The 27,478-nt window shown below is 44.8% G+C and overlaps 1 protein-coding gene across 1 annotated transcript in view; it reads right to left on the bottom strand.

Annotated features, from left to right (window-relative positions):
* LOC124719815 overlaps positions 1-19,076 on the bottom strand; it is an 80,724-nt gene extending 61,648 nt beyond the window's left edge. Inside the window, exons 1-2 of the mRNA XM_047245005.1 lie at positions 18,917-19,076; positions 10,258-10,513 (exon numbers count right to left, since the gene is read on the bottom strand). Of these exons, the coding sequence (XP_047100961.1) occupies positions 10,258-10,513; positions 18,917-19,076 (416 nt within the window). The remainder of the gene's footprint in view (positions 1-10,257; positions 10,514-18,916) is intronic.
* Positions 19,077-27,478: the final 8,402 nt, after the last annotated feature.

Below are 27,478 nucleotides of genomic sequence, written 5' to 3'. Positions count from 1 at the left end.
CAAACTGTTCTTTACACACGTCGGTTTCTAGACGCACCCTGTTCTCGAATATCTTTTCCAAGATCTTCATTGTGTGGGACATCACTTTTATCCCTCTATAATTGCCCTTATATAGAAGTATAATGCTTCTCCACACATGCGGCGTTCTTTAATTGCCCTTATATAGAAGTATACTGCTTCTCCACACATGCGGCGTTCTTTCTCCTTTCCAGATCTTCTACATTAGATCCCAGAGAATATCAGTACCCTGTTCTTCCAGGCTTCTCCATGCTTCTATTGGTATTTGGTCAGCTCCTAGGGCCTCCCATTTTTCATTTTCTTCATCGCATGTTGGACTTCTTTCCTACTTATACTTTGGGTCATTCTTTCATTTGTATCTCCATACTCATACTTCTCTTATACATTTTCCTCATACAATATGTTGAAATGGCTCTGAGCACTATGGGACTTAACTTCTGAGGTCATCAGTCCCCTATAACTTAGAACTACTTAAACCTAACTAATCTAAGGACATCACGCACATCCATGCCCGAGACAGGATTCGAACCTGCGACCGTAGCGGTCGCGTGGGTCCAGACTGTAGTGCCTAGAACCGCTCGGCCACTCCGACCGGCCCTCATTCAATAGGCTTTAAAAGTACTCCCACCACCTATTCAGGATTTTCTCAAGGTCGTATGATACTACACCTGATTTATCCTTTATCGGCATCACTGATGTTATGTCCTTGGTCGCCTTATCTCTTGCTTTAGCTATCCGTAGGAGTTGCCTGTCGTCCTGTCTTCTTTCCAGCTCTTCATACGCCTCTTCCAAGACAGGAACATGCATACCAAAATGCCGTGGCTGACATCTTATCATTCCGAGAACGAGGTGCCGGAGAAAAGAAAATGTCAAAACTGAAGCTATGAGTACAAGTCGTGAGTCATGTCTCCATAGAATAATTTTATTTGGAACTCTTCCAGATGGTGTTTGCATACAAAGAAAGGGAACTGTGAGTCCTTCTGGATGCGAAACGACTTTTTGTTTAGTTATTTATTCCCCAATATACACTCCTGGAAATGGAAAAAAGAACACATTGACATCGGTGTGTCAGACCCACCATACTTGCTCCGGACACTGCGAGAGGGCTGTACAAGCAATGATCACACGCACGGCACAGCGGACACACCAGGAACCGCGGTGTTGGCCGTCGAATGGCGCTAGCTGTGCAGCATTTGTGCACCGCCGCCGTCAGTGTCAGCCAGTTTGCCGTGGCATACGGAGCTCCATCGCAGTCTTTAACACTGGTAGCATGCCGCGACAGCGTGGACGTGAACCGTATGTGCAGTTGACGGACTTTGAGCGAGGGCGTATAGTGGGCATGCGGGAGGCCGGGTGGACGTACCGCCGAATTGCTCAACACGTGGGGCGTGAGGTCTCCACAGTACATCGATGTTGTCGCCAGTGGTCGGCGGAGGGTGCACGTGCCCGTCGACCTGGGACCGGACCGCAGCGACGCACGGATGCACGCCAAGACCGTAGGATTCTACGCAGTGCCGTAGGGGACCACACCGCCACTTCCCAGCAAATTAGGGACACTGTTGCTCCTGGGGTATCGGCGAGGACCATTCGCAACCGTCTCCATGAAGCTGGGCTACGGTCCCGCACACCGTTAGGCCGTCTTCCGCTCACGCCCCAACATCGTGCAGCCCGCCTCCAGTGGTGTCGCGACAGGCGTGAATGGAGGGACGAATGGAGACGTGTCGTCTTCAGCGATGAGAGTCGCTTATGCCTTGGTGCCAATGATGGTCGTATGCGTGTTTGGCGCCGTGCAGGTGAGCGCCACAATCAGGACTGCATACGACCGAGGCACACAGGGCCAACACCCGGCATCATGGTGTGGGGAGCGATCTCCTACACTGGCCGTACACCACTGGTGATCGTCGAGGGGACACTGAATAGTGCACGGTACATCCAAACCGTCATCGAACCCATCGTTCTACCATTCCTAGACCGGCAAGGGAACTTGCTGTTCCAACAGGACAATGCACGTCCGCATGTATCCCGTGCCACCCAACGTGCTCTAGAAGGTGTACGTCAACTACCCTGGCCAGCAAGATCTCCGGATCTGTCCCCCATTGAGCATGTTTGGGACTGGGTGAAGCGTCGTCTCACGCGGTCTGCACGTCCAGCACGAACGCTGTTCCAACTGAGGCGCCAGGTGGAAATGGCATGGCAAGTCGTTCCACAGGACTACATCCAGCATCTCTACGATCGTCTCCATGGGAGAATAGCAGCCTGCATTGCTGCGAAAGGTGGATATACACTGTACTAGTGCCGACATTGTGCATGCTCTGTTGCCTGTGTCTATGTGCCTGTGGTTCTGTCAGTGTGATCATGTGATGTATCTGACCCCAGGAATGTGTCAATAAAGTTTCCCCTTCCTGGGACAATGAATTCACGGTGTTCTTATTTCAATTTCCAGGAGTCTAGTTTCAGTGACAAATGTCGCCATCATTAATGGGTCATGGGGTCTTTACATCTAAAACATGCAGAGAATAGCACAGTTATAAAACACTGTAAAACATTATTATATGTGTACTGTTTGTTTTATAAATCCTGTTTTCCGTGAGTACTTTCATAATACCTTATTTATTATGCAGTACAGCATGGTTTTAAGATTGTTGTTGGTGTTTGGGGCATATTTTCTGTGTGCCTCTGTTTCCGTTTTTCGCTGCATAGGTTATGTCATCTGCAACTATATGAGCGGCTATTACTAAACAAATACATAAACATTAACTTATGTATGTCAGCGTTATACAGTTGGGATTGCCGTAGTGTTGTGGATAGAGTTTTGATGTGTACTCGGTTGTTACATAGTTTCTCGTGTACTTACGTTCGCGGCACGGCTTTCAGCTAATTTTACACACAGAAAAACGTAAGTTTCGCACTTCGTTCATAATCCAAAACATTACGCCATCTTGCCATTAGCATGTGTCGCGAGAAAAGTATCGCATGTTACAAGGACGCTATGAAAATTGTAGCGGAAGTTCTGACGACTTCGCCGGCCGGAGTGGCCGTGCGGTTCTAGGCGCTACAGTCTGGAGCCGTGTGACCGCTACGGTCGCAGGTTCGAATCCTGCCTCGGGCATGGATGTGTGTGATGTCCTTAGTTTAGTTAGGTTTAAGTAGTTCTAAGTTCTAGGGGACTGATGACCACAGCAGTTAAGTCCCTTTAAGTGCTCAGAGCCATTTGAACCATTTCTCACGACTTCTGTTCACTTTCGATGTTAGTAGAGGTACAGTTTTTGTTCATTGGGTGTCTTGCGAAAGTGGAATGTGTGCTGTCACTTTTTAGGACTCTGTGTACTTCGTTCGGATATTTTTGATTGTTTCTCCCGTGGGTTAGGCCTGATAGCAGTTACATGAGAGCTGGTATATTCCAGCATGCTGAATTTTTCTGAGATTCTTTTGTCTGGTCTTAGCCTTTTATGAATTATGTTGTTTGCATAGAATATTATTGGGATGCCTTGCTTTTTCAAGATGTTTCCAGTTCTATGTGATATTTTTTTACTGTATGTCAGTGTGTACCATATGTTTCCGTTTCCTGAAGTGATGTGGCCTGCTGTGTTGTCTGTGTGTTTGGCCTGTGGGTTTTCAGATTCTTTGCTTGTGCTTTTGAGTGGGTGGCCACTATTTTTATGTTTCATATTTACCTTGCTTTTGAGCTTGTTTATGATATCTGTTTTGTAGTCATTTTCAACAGCAGTTTGATTATAAATGGTTCAAATGGCTCTGAGCACTATGGGAATTAACTGCTGTGGTCATCAGTCCCCTAGAACTTAGAACTACGTAAACCTAACTAACCTAAGGACATTACACACTTCCATGCCCGATGCAGGATTCGAACCTGCGGCCGTAGCGGTCGCGTGGTTCCAGACTGTAGCGCCTAGAAACACTCGGCCACTCCGGCCGGCTGTGTTTGATTATATTTAGTTCCTGTGTGTACTCTTCAGTTTAAGACGTGTTCTGTTTATCCTGTGGAGCATCGGTGCAAAGCTGGCATATTTACTGAATGTATGGTGGTTGGATGAGATATGGGTAGCAGCGGTTGTGGATGTGGGTTTTCTGAAGATGGAAAAATAATGTTGGTGCTTGTTTCTTGTAACTGTAAGATTCAAGAATTTTAGATTATTATTTTTTTTTCTCTTTCATTTGCGAAGTGGGACTGAGGTAGTACTGTGTTGATGTTACTGTGTAGCTCTTCAACTGTTTTGTGTTTCATCTATAAGACAATTATGTCATCCTCGTATCGGTACCAGTCAATAATTTTGTACTCATCTTGTTTTAAAAAGTTGTTGAATATTGTGTTCTCTATACGATCCAAGAATATGCCTACTAATTTCCCACTGAGGGGATATCCCATGGCTAGCCCCTCTTTTTGCAAACACAAGTTGTTGCTGAAAGTGAAGTGGATGAGATTTCATTTATTTGTCTTTCTGGGAATTTCTTGTACTTTAGCTGTTGTTCTATAGTGTTTATAGTTTCTTCTGTGAGTATGTGTGTGTACATGGATGTAATGTCAGAAGATACAAGTTTTGCTGTTGGGGGGATGTTCTTAATTTTCTCTATTATGTCTTCTGGCGTTTTGAAGTTTGGGTATGTGTATGTTTTCTCTAGGAATGTGTACATGTGTCTCTCTGAAGTCCACCGCTGGCCTGACTAGAATGAGAAGTTTGTGGACCTTTGGGAGGCCTGTTAAGAGTGGAGCTTTAGGATTCCTTTGTATCATTCTTTTTGTCTCGTTCTGTGTGAGGATGCGTGTGATGCTTTTTATTAATGCCTTTGGGTTCCTTTGATATCTTTGTGTTGGATAATCACTTAGGTTGGTCATTTTATTCTCTTCCAGAAGTTTTTCTGTCTATACCAACAACAACAGAAGAAAATTATTACATACAAAAAGCAATAGTGGAAGGGAAAAACGTAATAATCGAAGAAACAACACTTTTCAACGACACAATCTTCACTGCTCTGGGAGAACTGACGCACGACACACAACAGAAAGCACATACTTGCAAAAGAACCACTCGCCCATCAGACAGAGACACATAAATGAGGAACGGAAGTCGTCAGAACTCGTGCTTAAATTTCATAACCTTCTTGCAACGTGTGATACATTTCTCACGAGACACGCCAGCGGCAAGTTGGCGTAACGTTATGCATTATGAAAGAAGTGCGACGCTTATGTTTTTCTGTGTATAGAACTAGCTGCAAGCCGTCCAGCGAACATGAGTACACGAGAAACTATGTAACAGCCTAGTACACTCCAAAACTGTATCCACAACACTACCGTAGTCCCAACTGCATAACGCTGACATACGTAAGTTCACGTTTTCGTATTTGTTTACTAATAGTCGCTCACACAGTTGCAAATGACATGATTTATTTTGAGAAAAACGACAACAGAAAAACACAAAAAATATGCCCCAAACACCAACAAGAATCTTAAAACCACGCTGTAAAGTATAAAAAATAAGCTATTATGAAAGTACCCACAGAACACAATATTTAAAAAGAAACAGTAAACATGTATAACGTTTTACAGCGTTTTATAACTGTGCTATTTTCTGCATGTTTTACATTGATGGCGATATTTGTCTCTGAAACCAACATGGGCAATGAATAAATAAATGTACAACAAAAATATTTTGCATCAAGGCGGACCGACAATGCCCACATTGTTGTTCATATCTCGGTACTACAGTCGGTGTGAGAAGTGTCCACAAAAGGAGGAGGACTGGGTTTGAGTGCCAGCCTGACACACAGTTTCCATCTGTCAGCAAGATTCAGATTTCAGATTAGTGAGAAATAACGTTATTTCTGTTATAATTACAATTGTCGTAGTTATTTGTCGTTGTCATTGTTAGTTCGGAGACCGGTTTGATGCCGCTCTCCATGCTACAGTATCCTGTGCGAGCCCCTCCACTACTGCAGCCTGCATTCATCTGAACCTGTTTGCTGTACTCATCACTCGGTGTCCCTCTACAAGTTTTTCTCCACACACTACTTCTCCATTACCAAACTGACGATTCGCTGACGTCCCAGGAGGTGTTCTGTCAACTGATCCCTTCTGTCAGTCAAGTTGTGGCATATTTTTTACTGTCTCTAATTCGATTCAGTACCTTCTCATTAATTAAATCATCTAAACACCTATTCTTCAGCAGTTCGCTCTAGCACTACATCTCAGTAACTCATATTCTCTTCTTGTGTCAGCTGCTTACCATCCATGTTTCACTCCATGCAAGACTACACTCGTGACAAGTACCTTAAGAAATGACTGCCTAAAGGTCAAATTTATGTTAAACAGCAAGAAAATTACACTTTTCCAAAGATGTTTTCCAAGCCCTAGCCAATTTTATATCCTGTCTACTTCGGCTGCAAATAATTATATTGCTGCCTGAATAGGACAATTCATCTACTGCTTTAGAGTGTTCCTTCCTAATCTAATTACCCTTTTGAGTGTGACAGGTCAACGTTTCAGCAGTCTTATTAGCTTGCTTAGTAAGAAATGGATATGTTGAGATGAATTTCACTACTTAATACACACATCAAAAAATAGATTGCATCACATCAGTTCCGAGAGTTCCCGAACCTGTACAGAAAATTCGAATAGATATCAACATAAACGTCATTTCCGCCCTTTTTATTGCTCATGAAAACCACACTTTGCACGTTGTTCCACCATACAGCGAGACCTTCAGAGGTGGTGGTCCAGATGCTGTACACACTGGTACCTCTAATACCCAGTAGCACGTCCTCTGGCATTGATACATGCCTGTATTCGTCGTGGCGTGCTATCCACAAGTTCTTCAAGGCACTGTTGGTCCAGATTGTCTCACTCCTCAACGGCGAATCGGCGTAGATCCCTCAGATTGGTTGGTGGGTCACGTACCGCGCTGCACCGTGTCGTGGTTCCAAAGATGGACTTCGCCACGGACGTCGGGAGTGAAGTTGCGCATTATGCAGCCGACTGCGCACAGTTTCAGTTGTAACAGGACGTCCTGTGGCTGCACGAAAAGCGTTATTCAACATAGTGGCGTTGCTGTCAGGGTTTCTCCGAGCCATAATCCGTAGGTAGCGGTTATCCACTGAAGTAGTAGTAGCCCTTGGGCGGCCTGAGCGAGGCCTGTGAATTGCAGTTCCTGTCTCTCTGTATCTCCTCCATGTCCGAACAACATCGCTTTGGTTCACTCCGAGAAGCCTGGACACTTCTCCTGTTCAGAGCCCTTCCTGGCACAAAGTAACAATGCGGACGCGATCGAACCGCGGTATTGACCGTCTAGGCACGGTTGAACTACAGACAACACCAGCCGTGTACCTCCTTCCTGGTGGAACGACTGGAACTGTCGGATCCCTTCCGTCTAATAAGCGCTGCTCATGCACGGTTGTTTACGTCTTTGGGCGGGTTTAGTGACATCTCTGAACAGTCGAAGGGACTGTAACTGTGATACAATATCCATAATCAACGTCTATCTTCAGCAGTTCTGGGAACTGGGGTGATGCAAAACTTTTTTTGATGTGTGTATGACGGAGACATTACCATATTTGACAGAAAATGAAACTAAGTAAATGAATTATCGTTCGATGATCGACAGAGCACGAAAATAATATCACAACGGAAACATTTTCCCAATGTTGTGCAGATGTTACGAATTTAATCACAACCCATCATATCTCAGCATAAGAACATAAATTCTAGTCCGTGATTATGTAAATAGTAGTTACAGAACATCAGGAACGTTTTCCTTTATGATATTAAAATGGCATTATATGCAAATGAGGAACTAAGACTGGAAATTTATGTATGTTCAGTGAACAGTACACATATGCCTCTAACAGCAATAACAACACTTGGGTGGCGATCGTAAAACGGTATGTCTTTTGTAGAAAGAAAGTAATCCGCCGATTATGGTACACCATTTATGAGTGAAATTAAAAACGAACAAAGTGTGCTTGAAGTCGCCAACTACAAAGTTATTTGCCAACTGATGCTTATCATAGACGAATTAAGTGTTGGCTAAAAGTGTACAAAACGCAGAGCTTCTGGAAAGCATGAACTAATGTCATCAGACCAAATGCTATGCCTCCACTTAATTGAGCACAGAGGTCGCTTTGGAGGGCTGGATGCCGTGCTGCAGGGGAGGGACCAGGAGGTCACGTGACGCTCCACCGTTGACGTCAGTGGTGACGGTGAGGTGACAATCGCGGTGTGTACGTGCCAGTCGCTGGCGTGGGATCAGGGCGGTCACCTGCGTCGACGTGGAGATGTCGAGAATTGGCAGAAAGGAATTTTTGCGTTTCGTCATGTCCACGACCACACCACTAGTAAAGTTACACGATCTGTTGGTCTATCAATGTGGACTGTCCAAGTATCTGCAACGAATGGTGAACCACTTGTACTGATGTGAGGCAGTGGCGTAAAAAGATCCTAGCCGACAGGGCTGTTGACGAGTGTCACTCCAAGTGACTGGCGATCGGTTTCAAACCAGACGCAAATTGCCAATGCCTGGCAAAGCAGCTCCATCTGAACCAACTGCCTAGCAATCGTTCGGAAGGCGGCTGCACAGACTCGACATTTGGAGTCAGCGACCGCCGCTCACACAGACACACACAGCTGCGCGGCTTGAGTGGGCCAAACCACACAGAGACGGACAGTGGCTGGGTGGAGGTGCGTCACACGAGTCGCGCGATTTCGCCTCTTCTGAAATTGTGGAGGTGGCGATGGGACGACGGCCTATAGAGGATGCAGTTCAAGCCACTGGTGGTTCCATGGTGTCATAGGGGTGTTTCTATCACCGCGACTTGGATTCAGTCACTACGGTCAGTGTGAACCTGAACCAGCACGTTTATTTCAACATTGTCGGTGACGAAGTGTTGCCCTATTCTCAGGACACTTGCGTTGTTGAAGATGACACACACAGTCGTGTTCCCGGGGCTGCGTGCATACACTCCCGGTTTCACGAACACTCAGGCGCGCTACAGCACATCGATGCGACCACTAGACTACGTGGTCTCAGAGCCGCAGACGTTGCACGGTACTGTCTGGAACATCAGCCGAGACGTGGCAGCCGACGTCCCCACACACTGGTAGCTCTGCGGGATCTGATGCGTCACTGGGAGGCCTCGGTCAGATGCTGCGTATCTGAAGAAACTTTCGGAACTCTCTTCCCCGCCGAGTTGACGAAGTCTTCGAGGCTAGAGGCGGTAATACCGTAATGCCATTTCATGATCCTTGAAGCAAAAGTTGGCTTGAATGTGACTGTCTTACTATAAGTTAATGATGTATGGAAAGAATGGGAATCATGCACCAGCTAGTTGTACTTCACAAGTTTATTCGAATCCTTACCTAGTTTTAAACAGATATAAACCTTTCTTTCTTGGAAGAAGTAGTAACGTGTGTAAATTTATTGTGTGAAAAGAGAAAACAGGTCATAAAGCTCAGTCAACACTAAAATGACCCATATACCATATAAATGCTAAGGTATAGCCACATGGCTTAATGAACAGTAAAGCAAGGTAAAAGTGTGAATAAACATCTGACGTGCCACTTGTTGGCTGTACGATTCCTATGGCTTCCATAATTTTACTGTTGCTGACTGCTGCCATGTTAGAGATTTTAATTACGTATATACAGAAAATGTTGTGGAGTATTACTGTAATCTGGTGGTGCAGGGTGTTGACTCTATAATTGCTTCTTTCGAAAAGTAATTAATTTAGCCACTTGCAGTGTTTATTGTTTACACTTTTGAACTAATTTACAACTAACAACGATATCGAGCTACAGGTGTTGTCAACTCAAACGACGCTGTACTTTTATTGATTTTTGATAATACGGTTGGGAAATAGGAATATAAATTCAATTTTAGTAAGGCAAGCAGTCTGGATGAAAGGCTTTTATTGTTAGTTACCGCTTTCAGTCTTTGACTGTCATCATCAGATGATTTACTGTCTGCTGTAGCGATATGAGGAGACAACGAGCGGAGAGAGACGTATGCCACGAGGCACATTCCATTGACTGCTCGGTGGAAAGTGTCAACAGAAGAGGCGGCGGCAGAAGGTATTAGCGCGCTTCCTCTTTGGGTCTCACAAATGTGCGCTTATTGGCTGATAGTTAGTATCGCAAAATAGGAAAAGTAGGTGACAGTATTGAGAATAAATTTAAGGATAGGAGAAAGAGTTAGTTGTACGGTTAGTAGTAATGGCGTCGAGTGGTCTACATACCTCGGTACACAGCGGGAGTCGATACAGTCGTCAGCGATCCGGCAGTCGAGCTCCTCGAGGATATCCACGGATTCGGGCCACGAGAGGCGGCGGAGCTGCGCCAGGGCGCCGGCGCACCACCCTCCCTCCTCCGCTCCACCTGCTGGCGGCGGCGGCAGTCCGGAGTCCCAGAGCCGGTCTGCCAGGCGCTGCGCAGCTGACCACGCGGGGGACGGCTGCTCCAGGCTGTCGCACTTTGCGATCCCCGGTGACCAAGCTGCAAAACGTTCGTCAGTCACCTCGAGGTCTGCACTCTGACTCACGAGCTTCCACGGGCTACTCATATGCACATCAGTACCAGCAGCTACTGAAAGTGAAACTCTAAGAGAGCTGCAGCCAACGATAATCGACACGGTGTGAGGTGTGCTGCACACTTTTACAAGCAAAAGGTCAACAAGTCAGCCGACTGTCAGCACGGCGGCCACTGCTGCGGCTCCCCTTGACGAGGAAGCGGGAAGAGCTGCGCCGACAGTACAACACTGGACACTGTGCCGTCATTCCGTATGAGCCGAAGTTCTGACTGCAGCATCGGTGTGGACGATCCGTGCATCGAGGCCCTGAGCAGAGCGGAGAATGCCACGTTGCACTCTCGCCCATCTCACGGGGAGCCACTTGGTATACAATACGTAATTGGTTACACTGATCGCAGCTGTTACATTTCTGAGTCCTTGAGACAGCTCGCTTGCGATATTTTCGACATCCTTTCAACAAAATTATTTAATGTCGCATGTCAGCCATGCTGTTCTGCCCCAGCTTGACAGAGTTAGCACCGCTACCACAGGAACGTGCGATGTACCTGGCTAGGCGCAGACAGTAATATTTAAGTCGAAATCACACTTATCGTTAACTGGTTTGATTGGCGAGATTGGGAATAAGACATATGGACCCGCGCTCATAAACCTTTGCAGAACGCCGGAGCAGATACAGTCTTACGTTGGTGTCAGAGCTGGCAGTGCGGGGCTGGAGAGGAGACTCCAGGCTGGCCGAGAGGCAGCTGGGCTGCAGGCGGCAGGGCGCTCCAGACTGGAGCGGCAGCCGGTGGGAGCCTTTCCTGGTGACTTCAGATCTCCAGTCCAGGTTGGGCCGTGAATGACGACCCCGGGCATTCTGTACTCTCATCTCCTGGAGCGCCGCACACTTAGCCTGTCTCATCACAGTCTACCTGCCAAGTACTGCGTCACAGTCAAATAACTGCAGCCTGAAAAGCTGGAATTCCCAATGATGCAATCGGCATACCACTCTCCTCTCGCTTTAATCTCTGGGATCCGCCTCTGAGCTGTGTTTTCCTCTTAGCTGTAGCCGTGTTTACCCAGGGTATCTCGTTAGGTAAGTAGCAGAGGCGCTGCCATTCGTTGTTCTGTACACTTCCGAGGCAGTAGTTGCACTTCTGTCCCTTTGTACTTGTGTGGGAACGTTCAGCGCTTACGGAGCAGGGAGAAAACAAATGTAATAGCTAAGTACTCATCAAATGTTGAGATCATTTTAGAAATAATCGAACTGAAATTGTCGACCGATGTGCAAGTGCGGTTGACATACGGTTCCTCGCCGTAAATAAAGCAGCAATGAAGGCACTGAGTGGCAGAGAGTGGCTTTGCACTAAAAAGTGCTTATCTGTTCTCATCTGCCAGAAACTTTGCGGCATGGTCTCTGGACACACAAAAAGTATCTCTCTAGATGAAACACCTTAAAGCTTCGAAGGGAACTATGAAATTCAGAGGCCGCCGCCTCAGCTCGAGTTAAGGCAAGCGTAAACAAGCCGAGGAAAGGCATCCTCCAGGTGTGTTAATGTAAATGGACGTAAAAGCAACATTTGTATTTCCTGCTTCACTCCTACCAATAGCCCATTTAGTTTTCCGTGTTTGCTGTTAGCTAAGAGTAAAGGCACAAGCTGTACATGCCTTGGCATGTCAGACCTAACGTCATTCGACGACCCACATTTTGCCTACCGTGCTAACACAACACTGGCTGCAGATGCCAACAGGGGGTGGGACTGAAGGTATCAAATGCTGTCGACAGCACGAGGCTACGGAGTGTAGCTGAACTGCTTAGTCGACGAGTAACTCACGATAGTGATACAGTGCTAATGGTGATACAAAGCAGAGCAATGGCAACTATAAACAAAGCAAACATTGCGTTATATCTTCAGTAACAGTAGCCGAAGTTGAGATTCCGTGAGAAAGAATCCCAAGAAATTTCGCTGAGTGAGAAAGAAGTGGCGGATGAAGGATTAGCCTTTCTGCAAATGAGTCAGTGGAATGGGTGGTGTCGTGCGAACAATGTACAAAAGGCGTATAGTGGTAATGATACGTGCACGGCAATAGAAAGAAAGTTTTACTGAGACAGGTGTGGGGCACTTCATCGACGCTGTCGGACAGGGAGACCCAGTTGCCGTTTCCAGTGAAACGTACTGAAGGACAGTCGTTGTCCTAGGAGTTGGTACTAAACGTAATTTTGTATTTGGAAAATCATCCGTGGCGTAGGAAAACAACAATTACGAATATACACTACTGGCCATTAAATTGCTACACCAAGAAGAAATGCAGATGATAAACGGGTATTCATTGGACAAATAGATTATACTAGAATTGACAGTGATTACATTTTCACGGAATTTCTGTGCATAGATCCTGAAAAATCAGTACCCAGAAAAACCACCTCTGGCCGTAATAACGGCCTTGATACGCCTGGGCATTGAGTCAAATAGAGCGTGGAAGGCGTGTACAGGTACAGCTGCCCATGCAGCTTCAACACGATACCACAGTTCATCAAGAGTAGTGACTGGCGTATTGTGACGAGCCAGTTGCTCGGCCACCATTGACCAGAGGTTTTCAGTTGGTGAGAGATCTGGAGAATGTGCTGGCCAGGGCAGCAGTCGAACATTTTCTGTATCCAGAATGGCCCATATGGGACCTGCAACATACGGTCGTGCATTATCCTGCTGAAATGTAGAGTTTCGCAGGCATCGAATGAAGGGCAGAGCCACTGGTACTAACACATCTGAAATGTAACGTCCACTCTTCAAAGTGCCGTCAATGCGAACAAGAGGTGACCGAGATGTGTAACCAATGGCACCCCATTCCATCACGCCAGGTGATACGCCAGTGTGGCGATGACGAATACACACTTCCAATGTGCGTTCAGTGCGATGTCGCCAAACACGTATGCGACCATCATGATGCTGTAAACAGAACCTGGATTCAGCCGAAAAAATGAAGTTTTGCCATGCTGCTGCAAACGTCGTCGATCTGTTCGTGCAGATGGTTGTTGTATTGCAAACGTCCCCACCTGTTGACTCAGGGATCGAGACGTGGCTGCACGATCCGTTACAGCCATGCCTGTCATCTCGACAGCTAGTGATACGAGGCCGTTGGGATCCAGCAGGGCGTTCCGTATAACGCTCCGGAACCCACCGATTCCATATTCTGTTAACAGTCATTGGATCTCTACCAACGCGAGAAACAATGTCGCGATACGATAAACCGCAATTGCGATAGGCTACAATCCGACCTTTATCAAAGTTGGAAACGTGATGGTACGCATTTCTCCTCCTTACACGAGGCATCACAACAACGTTTCACCAGGCAACGCCGATCAACTGCTGTTTGCCTATGAAAATCGGTTGAAATCTATCCTCATGTCAGCACGTTGTAGGTGTCGCCACCGGCGCCAACCTTGTGTGAATGCTCTGAAAAGCTAATCATTAGCATATCACAGCATCTTCTTCCTGTCGGTTAAATTTCACGTCTGTAGCACGTCATCTTCGCGGTGTAGCAATTTTAATGGCCAGTAGTGTATTTTGAAGAAGTTCGCAGAAATATGACCTTTAGTGCATATGAAAAACTACGGTTATGGAACAGACAAGACGCACTTGTCACAAAAACTAATGTTTTCGCGTTTCGAGGATGTTCGATACAATTTACAGGATGTAGATGCTGGTGACCTACTACGTTATCCACATCAAACTGCGCGCGACATACATATAGTGATTTCAAGAGAAGCGGTGGATGCTTGCTTAACGTCAAACTGTGCTACAGAATTGTAGGACAATGAAATTTCAAACAAAGCTTGACGATGCACAGCATACTACGGAATCGGCCCAGAAATTTGTAGGGGAGATATTCAAACTTATCTTATCGTAGAGTAAGGAATTTGTTTTCAACTGCAACCAATCTGCGTTTGAAGAGGAAACACATATGAAAGGGACCCTGGAAATTAAAGGTATCAAGAGAATTCTATCAAGATCATGGAATATCAATTCGTATACTATTAACTGACTCTTTAACCGGATGGTAAATATGCTGGAACGCTATTCATTGCTCTGCAAGAACTAAGAGGTGCTTTGCGCCCCTTGATCCTTTCTCATGTGAGTGATTTTGGCAAGAGCAGTAGGGGATATTTACATCATAGCTAGCAAGAGTGGGAGAACGGGCGTTAGATAACTGCAACTATGGTATGAACACTGCATTTGGCTAATAGCTCGTCAAAATAAGTTGGTTTTGTTTGATTCGTAGTCTGCGTATAAAAGTCAAACTCCTAAAGCACAAACTATCGCTCCTGGAAAGTGTGTGACATTGCAGTTCATAGCACCTGGAACCACCAGATGAATTCAACCTCCACATGTTTGTCTTTTCTGTGCGTGTAAAACATATTATTGCGCTATCTGCATCAACGGCTTAAAGGACAGCCAGTTTCACGATACGCTCCACGACAGGCTGTTTCGCATTCGGTTGCACGCCATCACTTTCCATCAGTTCTCGTCACCCTGTTACTCCAATGTGATTTCTGTATGCATTCTTCAAGAGTGGATGCCTTGCACGCTTCGTAGCTGCCAAGGAGCTCGTCTTTGATCTCGATGGTGCGAACCTTTGTGATCACTGAGACGCGCCATTTTTATTCGGTTTCCATGGTCATAGTTAATGGTTTGTTTCTAACATTTCTTGGATGTCGACGATGTCCATTTTGTGAGGTGTAATACATGCACCCCACAGAAGGTTGATCTCTGCGCATCCCAGACTCTCGTTTTCCGTGGATATGGTGTGTCAGCACCAGTTAATATTTTTCCGGCCATAATTTTCACTTTCGAATAAGCCTTACTAAAGACTGTTCCTGCGACGTCGCACTTAACAGTTTCCTTGTAAGTCATCTAACAGAGACGTTTAAGAAGCGTGGGGAATCTATTGGACATAAGAATACTTTTTTAGCTTTATCAGTCCTCGGAATAACAGAAATTATGCAACATCTTAGCTTTCAGGCAAAATACAGAAAGACAGAACGGCGATATAAGACAAACTCGCAATGTTCTTTCCAAGATAAAGTTCTGCAGTGAGTCTGAACTTGCGCTACGTGTACATGATGAAACAGTACAATCTAACAGTCCTAGAATACTTAGGGAACGGGTAAATTTCACTTCCGCGTCAGCTGCGGATGTGAAAGAGCACGTGAACAATTCTGCTGTCTTTTAGGTGCACTCAGTGGTATACAGAAGAATTTATTGGACTGTACGTTACATGTGTGTCAGGACGAAGATAATGCAGAACTAGCGAATACAGATTTTGTGTCTCTGTTAGCAGATGAAACATCTGATGTAGCTTCTAAATTTCAGTTACTGGTAGTATTTCGTTTTCTGTTATCTGCTGAAGAGCCGGTTGAAAGATTTTGCATGTTTTCAAATCAATCGCTTATCAGTGCTACCTCCTTGGCTGATTCAATTAAAGATGTACTCGCCCATGTTGTCCAAGAAACGAAAGAAAACGTAATATCTCAAATTTATGATGGCGCCAGCGTCATGCGTGACCATCATACAGAAATCCAATCAACTGTAATATAAGGGCATAATTTCGTGTATGTCCGCCCCCGGTAGCTGAGTGGTCAGCGCGACAGACTGTCAGTTCAAAGGGCCCGGGTTCGATTCCCGGCTGGGTCGGAGATTTTCTCCGCTAAGGGACTTGGGTTATCCTAATCATCATCATTTCATCCCCATCGACGTGCAGGTCGCCGAAGTGGCGTCAAATCGAAAGACTTGCACCAGACGAACGGTCTACCCGACGGGAGGCCCTCGTCACACGACATTTCATTTCATTTCGTGTACTACGTACATTGTTATGAACTCTCACTGAACTTAATTTTTGCCCAAGCGACAAGTCGAAACAAACAAATGAAACCGTTTTTCAGAACTACTGCGGAGGTAGCAATACTTTTCTGTCATTCACCTCGAAAAGTGGCTGTTCCAGATGCAGTTGTGAAACAAAGAATCCCACACGGATCAGCGATTACATGGAACTTTAAATCGTGAAAAGTGCTCACAGTTAATGTGAATAGAGAGGACACTCCAGAATGTCTTAAACACATTGAAGATATCAGCAGCCAGACAACAAATGTAAATCAAACATGTGGTCTAAGGATAAAACTCTATCACACAAAAATTTCCTTTCGGCTAGGGATATTTTATAAAAATAACTAGCTGACAAACCCAGCAATGTACAGGTATTCATTTGGCAATTTGCTATGAGAAATGAAAACAAAAATTGAACTGTGTTTTTCTGTAATATCGAAAAAATTTCATTTATATGTATTCATGAAAATACTTAAAATTACGAAACGAAATATGCATAATTTCCAGAAGTGTAAGCACAGCTTATTCTCATGTCTAGACCGCGATTCTGTAAACGCCTGCATAGACTCTTCGCAGCCCTACAGGTGGCTAATGTTTTCGCCTACAGCCATTTGCGCTTCGCAGCTGAAAGATGATGAAAGCTTTGCCAGGTATCGGGGATTTCTCTTAAGTGGACTCGACTCTGTGTGTGTCTCAGCTCTAACGAATAAATGTATTAAAAATTCATACATGACGCGGCATTTCTTCACACAGCTCATCACTCATGACGCGACATCTCCTGGTCCTTGCGTCATGCAATGACACGACTTTGCAGGTACATTCCCAGGTGTACATCGGTACTGTGTGCAGAATGTGCTGCGAACAGAGGTGGTAGGGAAGAAGCAGTAAATTTAGACGTCATGCATTATGAGGCACTGTTTATGACGTTATGTGTCCTGAACTATGAGAGATGAGTAGTTATTACCCCCACAGCAATTCACTGCTGGCAGTAAGGGATGTGTGTAGCAAGTTTGGTTGAAATCGGTTCAGAAGGGGATGTGGAACATTTGCAAACCACACACACACACACACACACACACACACATACACACACACACACACACATACATATACATATCATTCTGAAACGAAATTTTTAAAATTAGAGACAATGCTAATGATATCACAGAAGAAACAGAGGTTTGAATTCTGCAGCCACTTGTTGCTCTCTAATTTACTCAAACAGCGCTTCTTTCTTTCATTGAAAAATTAGTGTAATGAAAATGTTCTATCTGCTCTTACGCAGTCCTATCAATGTTTTAAGTAAAGCTCAGTTAAAAACAGAGCTACAGACCATTTATTCTCGAAATAGGTTTCAACCGCAGGAGCCCTTATAAAGTTTGTCAATGAAAATAATCTGCAAGAACCTTTTGGCGACGTCAGGAATTTGCTGAAATCAGCGGCTGCTGTCCCATGAGAAGCTGTGAAGCAGAGACGTGTTTCCGCACGTTGTCGCGGATCAAACAGTTTCTTAGTAGTACCAGAGATGAAGATACGCTGTCTCATCTTGCCATGATATCTATTGCAAAGAAAACGATTCACAGGTTTCCAAATTTCAACGACAGAGTCATAGATCCATCACGAAAAAGGAAAGGAGGATGGTCTTTTTCTTTACGTCTACAGGCGATTCAGCCCTACGAACGTTGTCAGGCTCATTCTAAGGTAATTTTAGAACTACAAAAATATTTTACTTACTTTAGGAAATTAAACAGTGCAGTCAAGGTAGTGAGCTCCGTCCCAGCCACGTCAGGCATCAGCCACCGATATCTGTGCTGTACCGCTAAGGATACGTCCTCTGCACCGCGATGACACAACGGCGAATGTTAATTTCTGAAGCGCAGAATGCAGCCCACCATTTTCTCTTGTCACTCGGAACTTTCCACTCCTCATTGTGCTTAGCAACGAACGAAATTGTTTTCTTAGTTTGTATTTCATTCTCTTTCTTATCGATGTATCGCTGTACGTTAAGTAGGTAAGACCCGTTTGACATCACTATATTCATTGTGAATTGTTTTTTATTGTAGTATCAATGTCCACGATTATGTAGAATACAGAACTATGTAAAATGTGTAAAGGGTGCTATTATGACGAGGTACGGTAGAAATTATGCAAGAAGGTGCTTTGGTTTTAAAGAATCTACTCGTTGTATTTCTCAACATCTTACTTCTATCTATCCTCACACATATGAAAAACGTTTTGGGCTCAATTCGCAAATATAGATGCTTAATTTACCGTCTTTCCAAATCGTACTTTATGATATTTTTCACATGCAAAAGGTTATTACAAAGTACATTGACCGAAAAGGGTGAGAATGAAGTGCAGTTTGTCCCCAAGGCGGTCCTTCACTGTCAGGGAGAAAACGTATAACCTTTGATAAGAGCATTTTGAAAGCCAAGGCGCCTGTGCGTGAGTGAAAACTGCACTGTGGATAACGTCTTGTCAGTCTGTACTGCACGAAAAAGCACTTACCTTCATCATCACAGTAGAACCATTGCAACATATCTTCAACGTCACTGAGTTCAGAGTCAGTAACATTGTTGAGGTGCCAGCAGACGCAATCCAGCCCCGAGTAGGTCCCGTTTGCTGCAAGCAGAGCTGCCACTGTGGCAATTACGCCCGCCGGCTGCATTGTCCGCTGTCGACACTGGGGAGCAAACAGAAGCAGTGCGCGCCGCAGGGAGCGCGCGCTCAATATGACGGCGGGCGCAGCGGAAGTCTGCCGCAGGACGGCCAAACCACGGGAAGCGTGGCGTGACGCCTCTCATCCGGGTCACACCCGTATTCCTGTTTGCCTGGTAGCAGTTCACAAAAGTCATCGAGTAAAACGAAAGTGGTATCTGCCCTTCCCCAAGGAAGTGTTGTAGGCATTCTGCTGTTCCTAATCTACAAAAACGATTTAGGAGGCAATCTGAGCAGCCATTGTTTGCAGATGATGCTGTCTTTTACCATCTAGTAAAGTCATCAGAAGATCAAAGCAATAACAAAATGATTTAGAGAATTTATCGGTGCGGTACACAAAGAGGCAGTTGAACATTAATTTTTTTAATAAAATTTGTGGTAAGAGCTTATGCGATCAAACTGCTGATGTGATCGGTCCCTAAGTTTACAAACTACTTAACCCAACTTAAACTAACTTATGATAAGGACAACACACACACCAATGCCCGAGGGAGGACTCGAACCACCGACAGGGGGAGCCGCGCGAACCGTGACAAGATGCCACAGACCGTGCAGCAACCCCGCGCGGCATGGCAGCTGATTTTAAACAATGAAAAGTCTTGTGTCACCCACATACGAACTAGAAGGACTCCGTAATATTTCTTTTGCTCGATGAGTCACACAAATTCAAAGGGAGCCATTTCACCTAATGCCAAGGGATTAAAATTAGGGCCAACTTTAATAGGAACGATCAAGCAGAAAATCTTCAGTGGAAGACGAGCCAAAGTCTGTGTTTTGTTTGCAGGACACCTAGAAGATGCTACAAGTCCACTAAAGAGACTGTCAGCTAGGGGTGCTGGAAGCACGCTCCGTCACACACCGCTTGCTGGCATGCTGAGCATTGTTGTAAATGTACATGAACATCTCCCTATACTCGCAAGAAGTCACAATAGGGTGCATGGCGGAAGCTGCCTTTCACCACTACTAGTCATTTCCTCTCCTGTTACGCTATTAAATACGGCAAGGGAAAAACGACTGTATATTTGCCCCCACAGACACCATAATTTCTCTGTATTAGTGCTTCTTGCGCCAAATGGACGTTGATGCCCGTGAAATCATTCTGCAGTCAGCTACGAATATCGGTTCTCCAAATTTTTTCTGCAGTGTTCCTCGAAAATAACATTGTCTACTTTACACGGGTCCCTATTTGGGTTCACAAACCATCTCTACAACACGTGAGTGTTGTTCGAATCTACAGGTAACAAATCTAGCTGCACACCTCTCAATTGCTTCGATGTCTTTCTTTAATAGGACCTGGTGCGGATCCAAAACACTCAAACAGCACTGAAGAATGGGTGTACTATTGTCCTATATTCTGTCTTCTACAGATTAACCCTACGTTTCCTAAAATTCTCCCACTCGAAGTCGTGCATTCACCTTCTCTGCTCCATTCTTAAATGCTCATTCCATTTCATATCGCTTTGCAACCTTACACAGAGATATTTCATCGATGTGACTGCTAATGCTGTATTCCAGTATTTCTACGTTTAGATCCAACTACCATTCATCTCACCATCTACAAATTTTGTGTAAGTCAACTTGTACCGTCCCACAGTCACTCAAGAATTACATCTCCCCGTACACTACACCATCATCAGCTCATACTGTCTGTCAGATTATGTTCTGCAGCACGCCAAGCTCTCTCGAGTGCAATGTAAGAGGTTCTGTTATTAAGAAATTTTTCTACCACTCACATATCTAGAAACCTATTGTATACGCTCGTCCATTCGTTAACAGACTGTACTCAGGCACCTTAGCACTTAATCACTGTGGACTGCGAGCCAAATCGCTGCCTCAGGATCTGTCAGTACTTTTCTTCCGGTGTCGTGTTACAGCAGACGTGCGCTCACCCTTCCCTTCCCTCCCCACCCCAGTCCCCCTCCATTCCCCTCCGCCACACTGCTCTCGCCCCATTAAGGATCGTTTCAGGTCTGTATACAGTAGTGAAAAGAACGTTGCGAAGTGCTATCATCAGGGATGGGCCAAAAACCAAATATATTCGATTATAGCTATGTCTTTCTTCAGCAGGGTAACAAACTCCAGCTCAAATGTATCAGCAGGCCTCAGACTACCTTCCAGATTTATCAGACCTGCAGTCTTTCTATTCAAAATGGTTCAAATGGCTCTGAGTACTATGGGACTTAACATCTGAGTCATCAATCCCCTAGAACTAAAAATTAGTGAAACCTAACTAACCTAAGGAGATCACACACATCCATGCCCGAGGCAGGATTCGAACCTGCGACCGTAGCGGTCGCGCGATTCCAGACTGAAGCAATTATTCAGAAACAGTCTTAATCGCATTTATTATTATTTTTATTATTATTATATCGCCAACCGGTTTCAAGCCGACGTAGGGGTCATCTTCTGGGCGTCTACACCGTGAAATTATAAATGTCCGTCAGAAAGACTCCATTATACAACAGCTGAAATTAAGTAAATTTTAAACATGTTACCCATTGGTCGACTGCTGGTGGTGTCACTCCTGTCTACATAATTGAGGAAACTATGCGAGACTAACCCTTCGTATGGGCTTTAATAGCGTGCTGAGATGACGTGAATAGCTGGTAGCACCAACTGCATTTAATACAGTTTATTATATGTAAATATTAGTCACCTTGGTTTAACATACATTTAAGTGACAGTAAATAACAGAAAACGGAACCATTACATTTAAAAAGAGTTACAATTATACTGTTAATCATAAAATAATAACATATGTTCAGAAGTCAACTCGTAAAATTCGTAAAAGTATATTACATTATGTGCCATAATATAAAGTAAAACAATTTGTGTCACACAAAAACTGGTATCGTCTTGTATTATAATATATCTATTCGTAGATGTGCGTAGAAAACATTTGAGTCAATTACTAAAACGGCTAATACGGATGGACTACAACGCCCTCTACTCCTTGTGGTGAGGACGCCGTTGCCATGGATTACAAAGCGTATATCAGGCGCCCTCTAGTCTGTGCAGCGAGGACGCCGTCGTCATGGTAGCAGCGGGTGTGCAGACGAGTATATGGTGTTATCTTCGCCCTGGTCACGGCGTCCGTTGCAGTGGTAGAGGTATGTCATGGCTCTTCATTCACAGAGAAGTTGTCACCTATTTGAGATTATGGAAATATCGACAATCAAGGATAACCTAAAAAATCTAAAGATAGGATAAAAGTTTATGACACATTTGTAGTACCCATCAAAGGAATTAAATTATTGAAATAATAAAAGGAAAAGTAGCATCATTGTGTACAAATACTATTCTCGAATAGCTCGAAACTTTTTTATCGTGACTCTATTTTTTCATTCAGCATCGCTGCCGGATTCCGTTTATTATGTATAAAAATTTCCAGGCTCTTTAGAATATCCTTCATAGGTCCTTTTTGAGTTACATGCAGTATCTTCAGATTATCCCTTATATTGATTTCTGCATGTTTTTCCATATCTAAATTCTGTCCAAAGAGTGATTTATTACGTGCTGTTCCAGTAGTATGTTCTTTAAATCTGGTATTAAAACTTCTCCCTGTTTGCCCGATGTAAATTTTGCTACAGTCTTTACAAGTCAATTTATAAATTCCTGATGTAGGAAGTGCGGTGTCACCGCCAGACACCACACTTGCTAGGTGGTAGCCTTTAAATCGGCCGCGGTCCGTTAGTATACGCCGGACCCGCGTGTCGCCACTGTCAGTGATAGCAGACCGAGCGCCACCACACGGCAGGTCTAGAGAGACGTACTGGCACTCGCCCCAGTTGTACAGACGACTTTGCCAGAAGGGGATCACTGACAATTACGCTCTCAATTGCCGAGACGATAGTTAGCCTAGCCTTTAGCTACATTTGCTACGACCTAGCAAGGCGCCGTATTCAATTGCTACTTAATATTATGAAGCATGTATCATCAAGAGCGATGTTCTACAATTATAGATTAAAGTTAAGTATTCCAGCAGCTACGTACTTTTCTTTATAGCATTCATTACGTATCCTGTTTCAGACCTCACGCCAGCCTGCGTGAGTTTAAGCGCGTGCCTTTCGGCTTCCTCTCATTGTGTCTAGGCTGTCTTGCCTAGACACAACAGAAAGCATCTTGTTTTTAACATCTCCTATACTATGCCTAAGACTATTAGCTAGAACCGCTCGGCCACAGCGGCCGGCAGTCTTTCTATTATTATACTCAGACATCAGAGCTTCCTCAACTCACCAAGTCTCAGTTAAGTTGTAGAAGTGTATCGCTTTTCACCAACACATATAATTTGACTGTTAGTCTATCTAAACCCGTGAATGTAGATCCAGAACCCGGCAGTGACTTTGGGATGGCTGTAGAAGTAGAAAACTTTCGAAGTGTTTTTGGCACGAAAGGACTATCTGTGTAGCATGAGGGAGTATTCAAAGAAGTAGATGACAACAGAGTGTGGTGCATTTAAATCACCAACCGACATTGAAATGTATGGGGGGAGAGTTTTAATAGTGGATATATAATAGGAAGCTATGATTGAATTAACTTCAGGGGATATGCGAATTTAAATAAAACATTTGGGTGTGGGGAATTTGGGTACTTTGTAATACGTGTTAGCGACTGCTACAGACGGGCTAACATGCTGGTATCTGAATGTAGGAGGAGCAGGTTATAACTTCAAGGAGAGGCCATTAGTATCAAGTCCATTGAAGCAGACTTTAGGGATGGTATATCTACTCATATATGTGCTACTTTCTGGACTGAACACTGTACAAGCTGAATTTAACGCAAATATAAAGCAATTTCCCGGAAAACAATGCTCAACACAATAAGTATAGAATGTATAAATGTAAATAAAGAAAATACAAAATAAATTGTTCTCTCTGTCCCACCGCATCCCAGTCCGCACCATTGTACTGCACATAAACGTGCCATGGGCCAGTGCTTACTCGGGAGTCTCCAGCAGTGTGCGCGAGACGCCTCTGCGGCGCACGTGTCGGCCGGGCAGTGCCGTGGCAGCTGCCGCCGCGGGCCCCACGTGGCCACTGGCTGGGTGGGGAGCCGCCAGCCCGCCTCCAGAGGAGACCTGCAGAGGCGGGGCCGCAGCCAGCAGCCAGCTCCCCACCCAGCCAGCCAGCCACGGCCTCCACAGCAGTGCTGGCGCCGCAGCTGGACGGCAGCCAGAGGGGTGGCACGCCACAGCGTGTGGCCCGCAGCAGTCAGCACTTTAATGTTAATAATGAATTATATATAGTTACAGTAACTCAGCGGTAATGTTTTGCGAAGCTGCTGTGACTGTACATAATTTTTTTTAATTCCTATTGTTTTACCTTGAAGTTTACTTTGTGCTGATATGTAAGGTGTCTATTTTTGAAGAAAAGACATGTGTAATGCAGCACACTGTAAATAAGTAGCCACATCTTACAATATTGATTTAAGGAAATCTTCCTTTTTCATCATTTACATCTGGCTAGTCATTTGTAGTGATTAGGTTCTTTTCTATGAAATAACAATGATATTGTTAAGAATCTTTTTTTGTAAAATAAATGATCGATGTCTATTTTTTAATATATTCATTTTCTATACCGTTTAAGCCAGCCGGTGTGGCCGAGCGGTTCTGGCGCTTCAGTCTGAAACCCCGCGACCGCTATGGTCGCAGGTTCGAGTCCTGCCTCGGGCATGGATGTGTGTGATGTCCTTAGGTTAGTTAGGTTTAGGTAGTTCTAAGTTCTAGGGGACTGACGTCCTCAGATGTTAAGTCCCATAGTGCTCAGAGCGATTCGAACCATTTATACCATTTAATCACATATATAATTTCACATTTAATTCCATATACATTTTTAAATTAATAAACTATCTGCTTTTTCCGTTTAATTATGTGCCATATTTGCATTTAATTCCATGTACAAATTAAAAACTAATAATAAGCACTCTGTTTTTCCAGTCAACCACTTTTTCGTTTCTAATTTGTTTTTGCCTGTACATAATATGCGTAGGTGAAAAAAGAACCACACATATACACGTGCACACATGTATGCACTGAAGAGTAAAAGAAATTGGTTCATGTGGCACAGACTTGAGTAATGTCTGAAGTAGTGCTGGAGGGATCTGACACCTTCAATCCTACAGGACTGTCCATAAATCCGTAAGAGAACCAGAGGGTGGACATCTCTTCTGAACAGCACGTTGCAAGGCGTCCGAGATATGCTCAATAATGCTCACGTCTGGGGAGTTTGGTGGCTAGCGGAAGTTTTTAAATTCAGAAGAAAGTTCCTGGAGTCACTCTGTAATAATTCTGGACATGTGGGTTGCCGCATTGCCCCGCCGGAATTGCCCGAATCAATCGGGCTTTACAATGGACATGAATAGTGCAGATGATGAAACAGGATGCCTATGTACGCGTCACCTATCAGAATTGTATATAGACATATCAGGAGTCCCATGTCACTGCAACTGAAAACTCTCCACACCATTCCTGAGCCTCCAGCCCCTTGAACGGCGGTCCCGTGCTGACATGTATTCCATACCCTTAAATAGTCTTGTTTGAGGCACAGCTCAATGTCCTAACGGATTATCAGAAGAAATTACATAACTTTTAGCGCCAGAGGCAACTCCGTGTTAATGTCTCGTTTGTGATCTGTGTCTAGAAATAGGCCATGGAAAATCGCGGAAGTAGTTACAATGAAGAAAGTCCGATAGATCTACTTGCTTCCTGGATGTTCTGTAAAAAGCCTTTGAAAAGCTGTTTGGCGCCAAACTGCCGACTCACCGGCTTCTGAGCGTTACAAACTACTGGCAGCTCGCTTTCCGTGCAGGGAAGGCCACTAAGAATGTCGCAAATGCAGTACAACAACTTGTCTGTGCAGCCGCGTGAAAACACGTAGTGGGCGGCCGAGTGGGTGCCTCGGAGGCTGACGGCAGCTGACGGTGGCGGCCGGCGCTGTCCTCTCAGGCAGTGGGGGCTGAGCGCTCACTGCCGAGGTAGCCGCCACGGCTGCGGCATCGTGCTAAGCGTCCTGGAAAACCGGCGCCAGTTAACCGAGCTATCAGTGACTCCAGCAAAGGCTGCATTTTCTCTCTTTTCCGAGCCTGCATTTGCACAGCCAGGGTCCGCCATCTGATAATTTTCTGCGGACCTCAGTGCTCCACTCAGTGCACTCGGCGATTACCAACGGCCCCCGCCTCATCGCGGTGTCTGGCTGCGCAGCTGACGTCACGGGCAGCGCTGCCCGTGCACTGCCGCGTGGAGGTCTTTTGTCATTTTTTGTGTAACATACAGCTGTAATCACTTCTCGAAATTATAATACATCAAATTTCCAAATCGAAAATTATAAATTTTTTAACTTTTGAGAAGAGAGAAAATGCTAAGTAGGAATGATTGGTAGTTGTGACCTCAACAACACTGGTGAGGAATGTGGTCTCAGATCGTGTCCTCGAGCCCGACCTTCCTGGGCGGCGCCTCCCATTATTAGTTTACCACATGAGATATTTCCCGCCTCGAATGTCACGAGACCAGTAAACCCTCGCATAACTGTTATAATCTCTAAATGAAGTCCAGGGAAGGCAAAAAAGACGATAGAAATAAGAACAGAATGTAGCGACGTATACAGAACTACTTACCCTGCAAGGTCAGCTTGATGGTATTACTTGCAGTAATAAACATCCACCAGTTTACCCATTGCTCAAAAGCCACATCGGAGAACGTAGTTGATGTTTTCCATTTGAATTGATCACACAGCACTAAACAAACTTTCCACAGCCAACAACTCCCACTTGTTCCACAGGGTCTAAACTAACCAAAGAGTGTGGCTAAGGCTAATGTTCAAAGATTTACCGTTTGGACGGAGCTTATCTGTGGTCAACAGTAGCATTCTAGAAAATTGCTAAAAAGAAAGTGTGTGTCAAAAAGGACTTTGTAGCTTTGGAATGATACAGAAATATATTGAAATATCTTACAGAGTCGGTTGATGTGTTATTTTGCAGCAAAGAAGCTCAAGTTTCGCATAAAAGTGTCATTTCCTTTCGATGTTACTACCATCTATAATGCGGGACTCATCCCACTGGTAGTCAACCTCCCCTTCCCACATTGTCGCAAATCGGGCGAAATTTGAGCAACGGCAGCGTAGATTAAATTTTTCAGGTCGGCTGAATTGTTTGCTACGGGAGGAACACACGCGCGGTCTTTAATGAAACCACCGAACAGTTTTTGCAGAGTTCGTTTCATGGAACCAGAACACACAGCGGGCACGCTCCACACCAGTGAAAGCAGCCATCCTAACTGTGCACAACGCTGGCGTTCCTGGTGGTGGAATGGGGCACTGATGGACTGAAGTACATGCAGGTTGTTTGCTGCATAATCAT

The sequence above is a fragment of the Schistocerca piceifrons genome, chromosome 11, assembly GCF_021461385.2.
Source record: "Schistocerca piceifrons isolate TAMUIC-IGC-003096 chromosome 11, iqSchPice1.1, whole genome shotgun sequence".
Taxonomy (NCBI): Eukaryota; Metazoa; Arthropoda; class Insecta; order Orthoptera; family Acrididae; genus Schistocerca; species Schistocerca piceifrons.
This window is presented reverse-complemented; position numbering and strand designations above follow the sequence as displayed.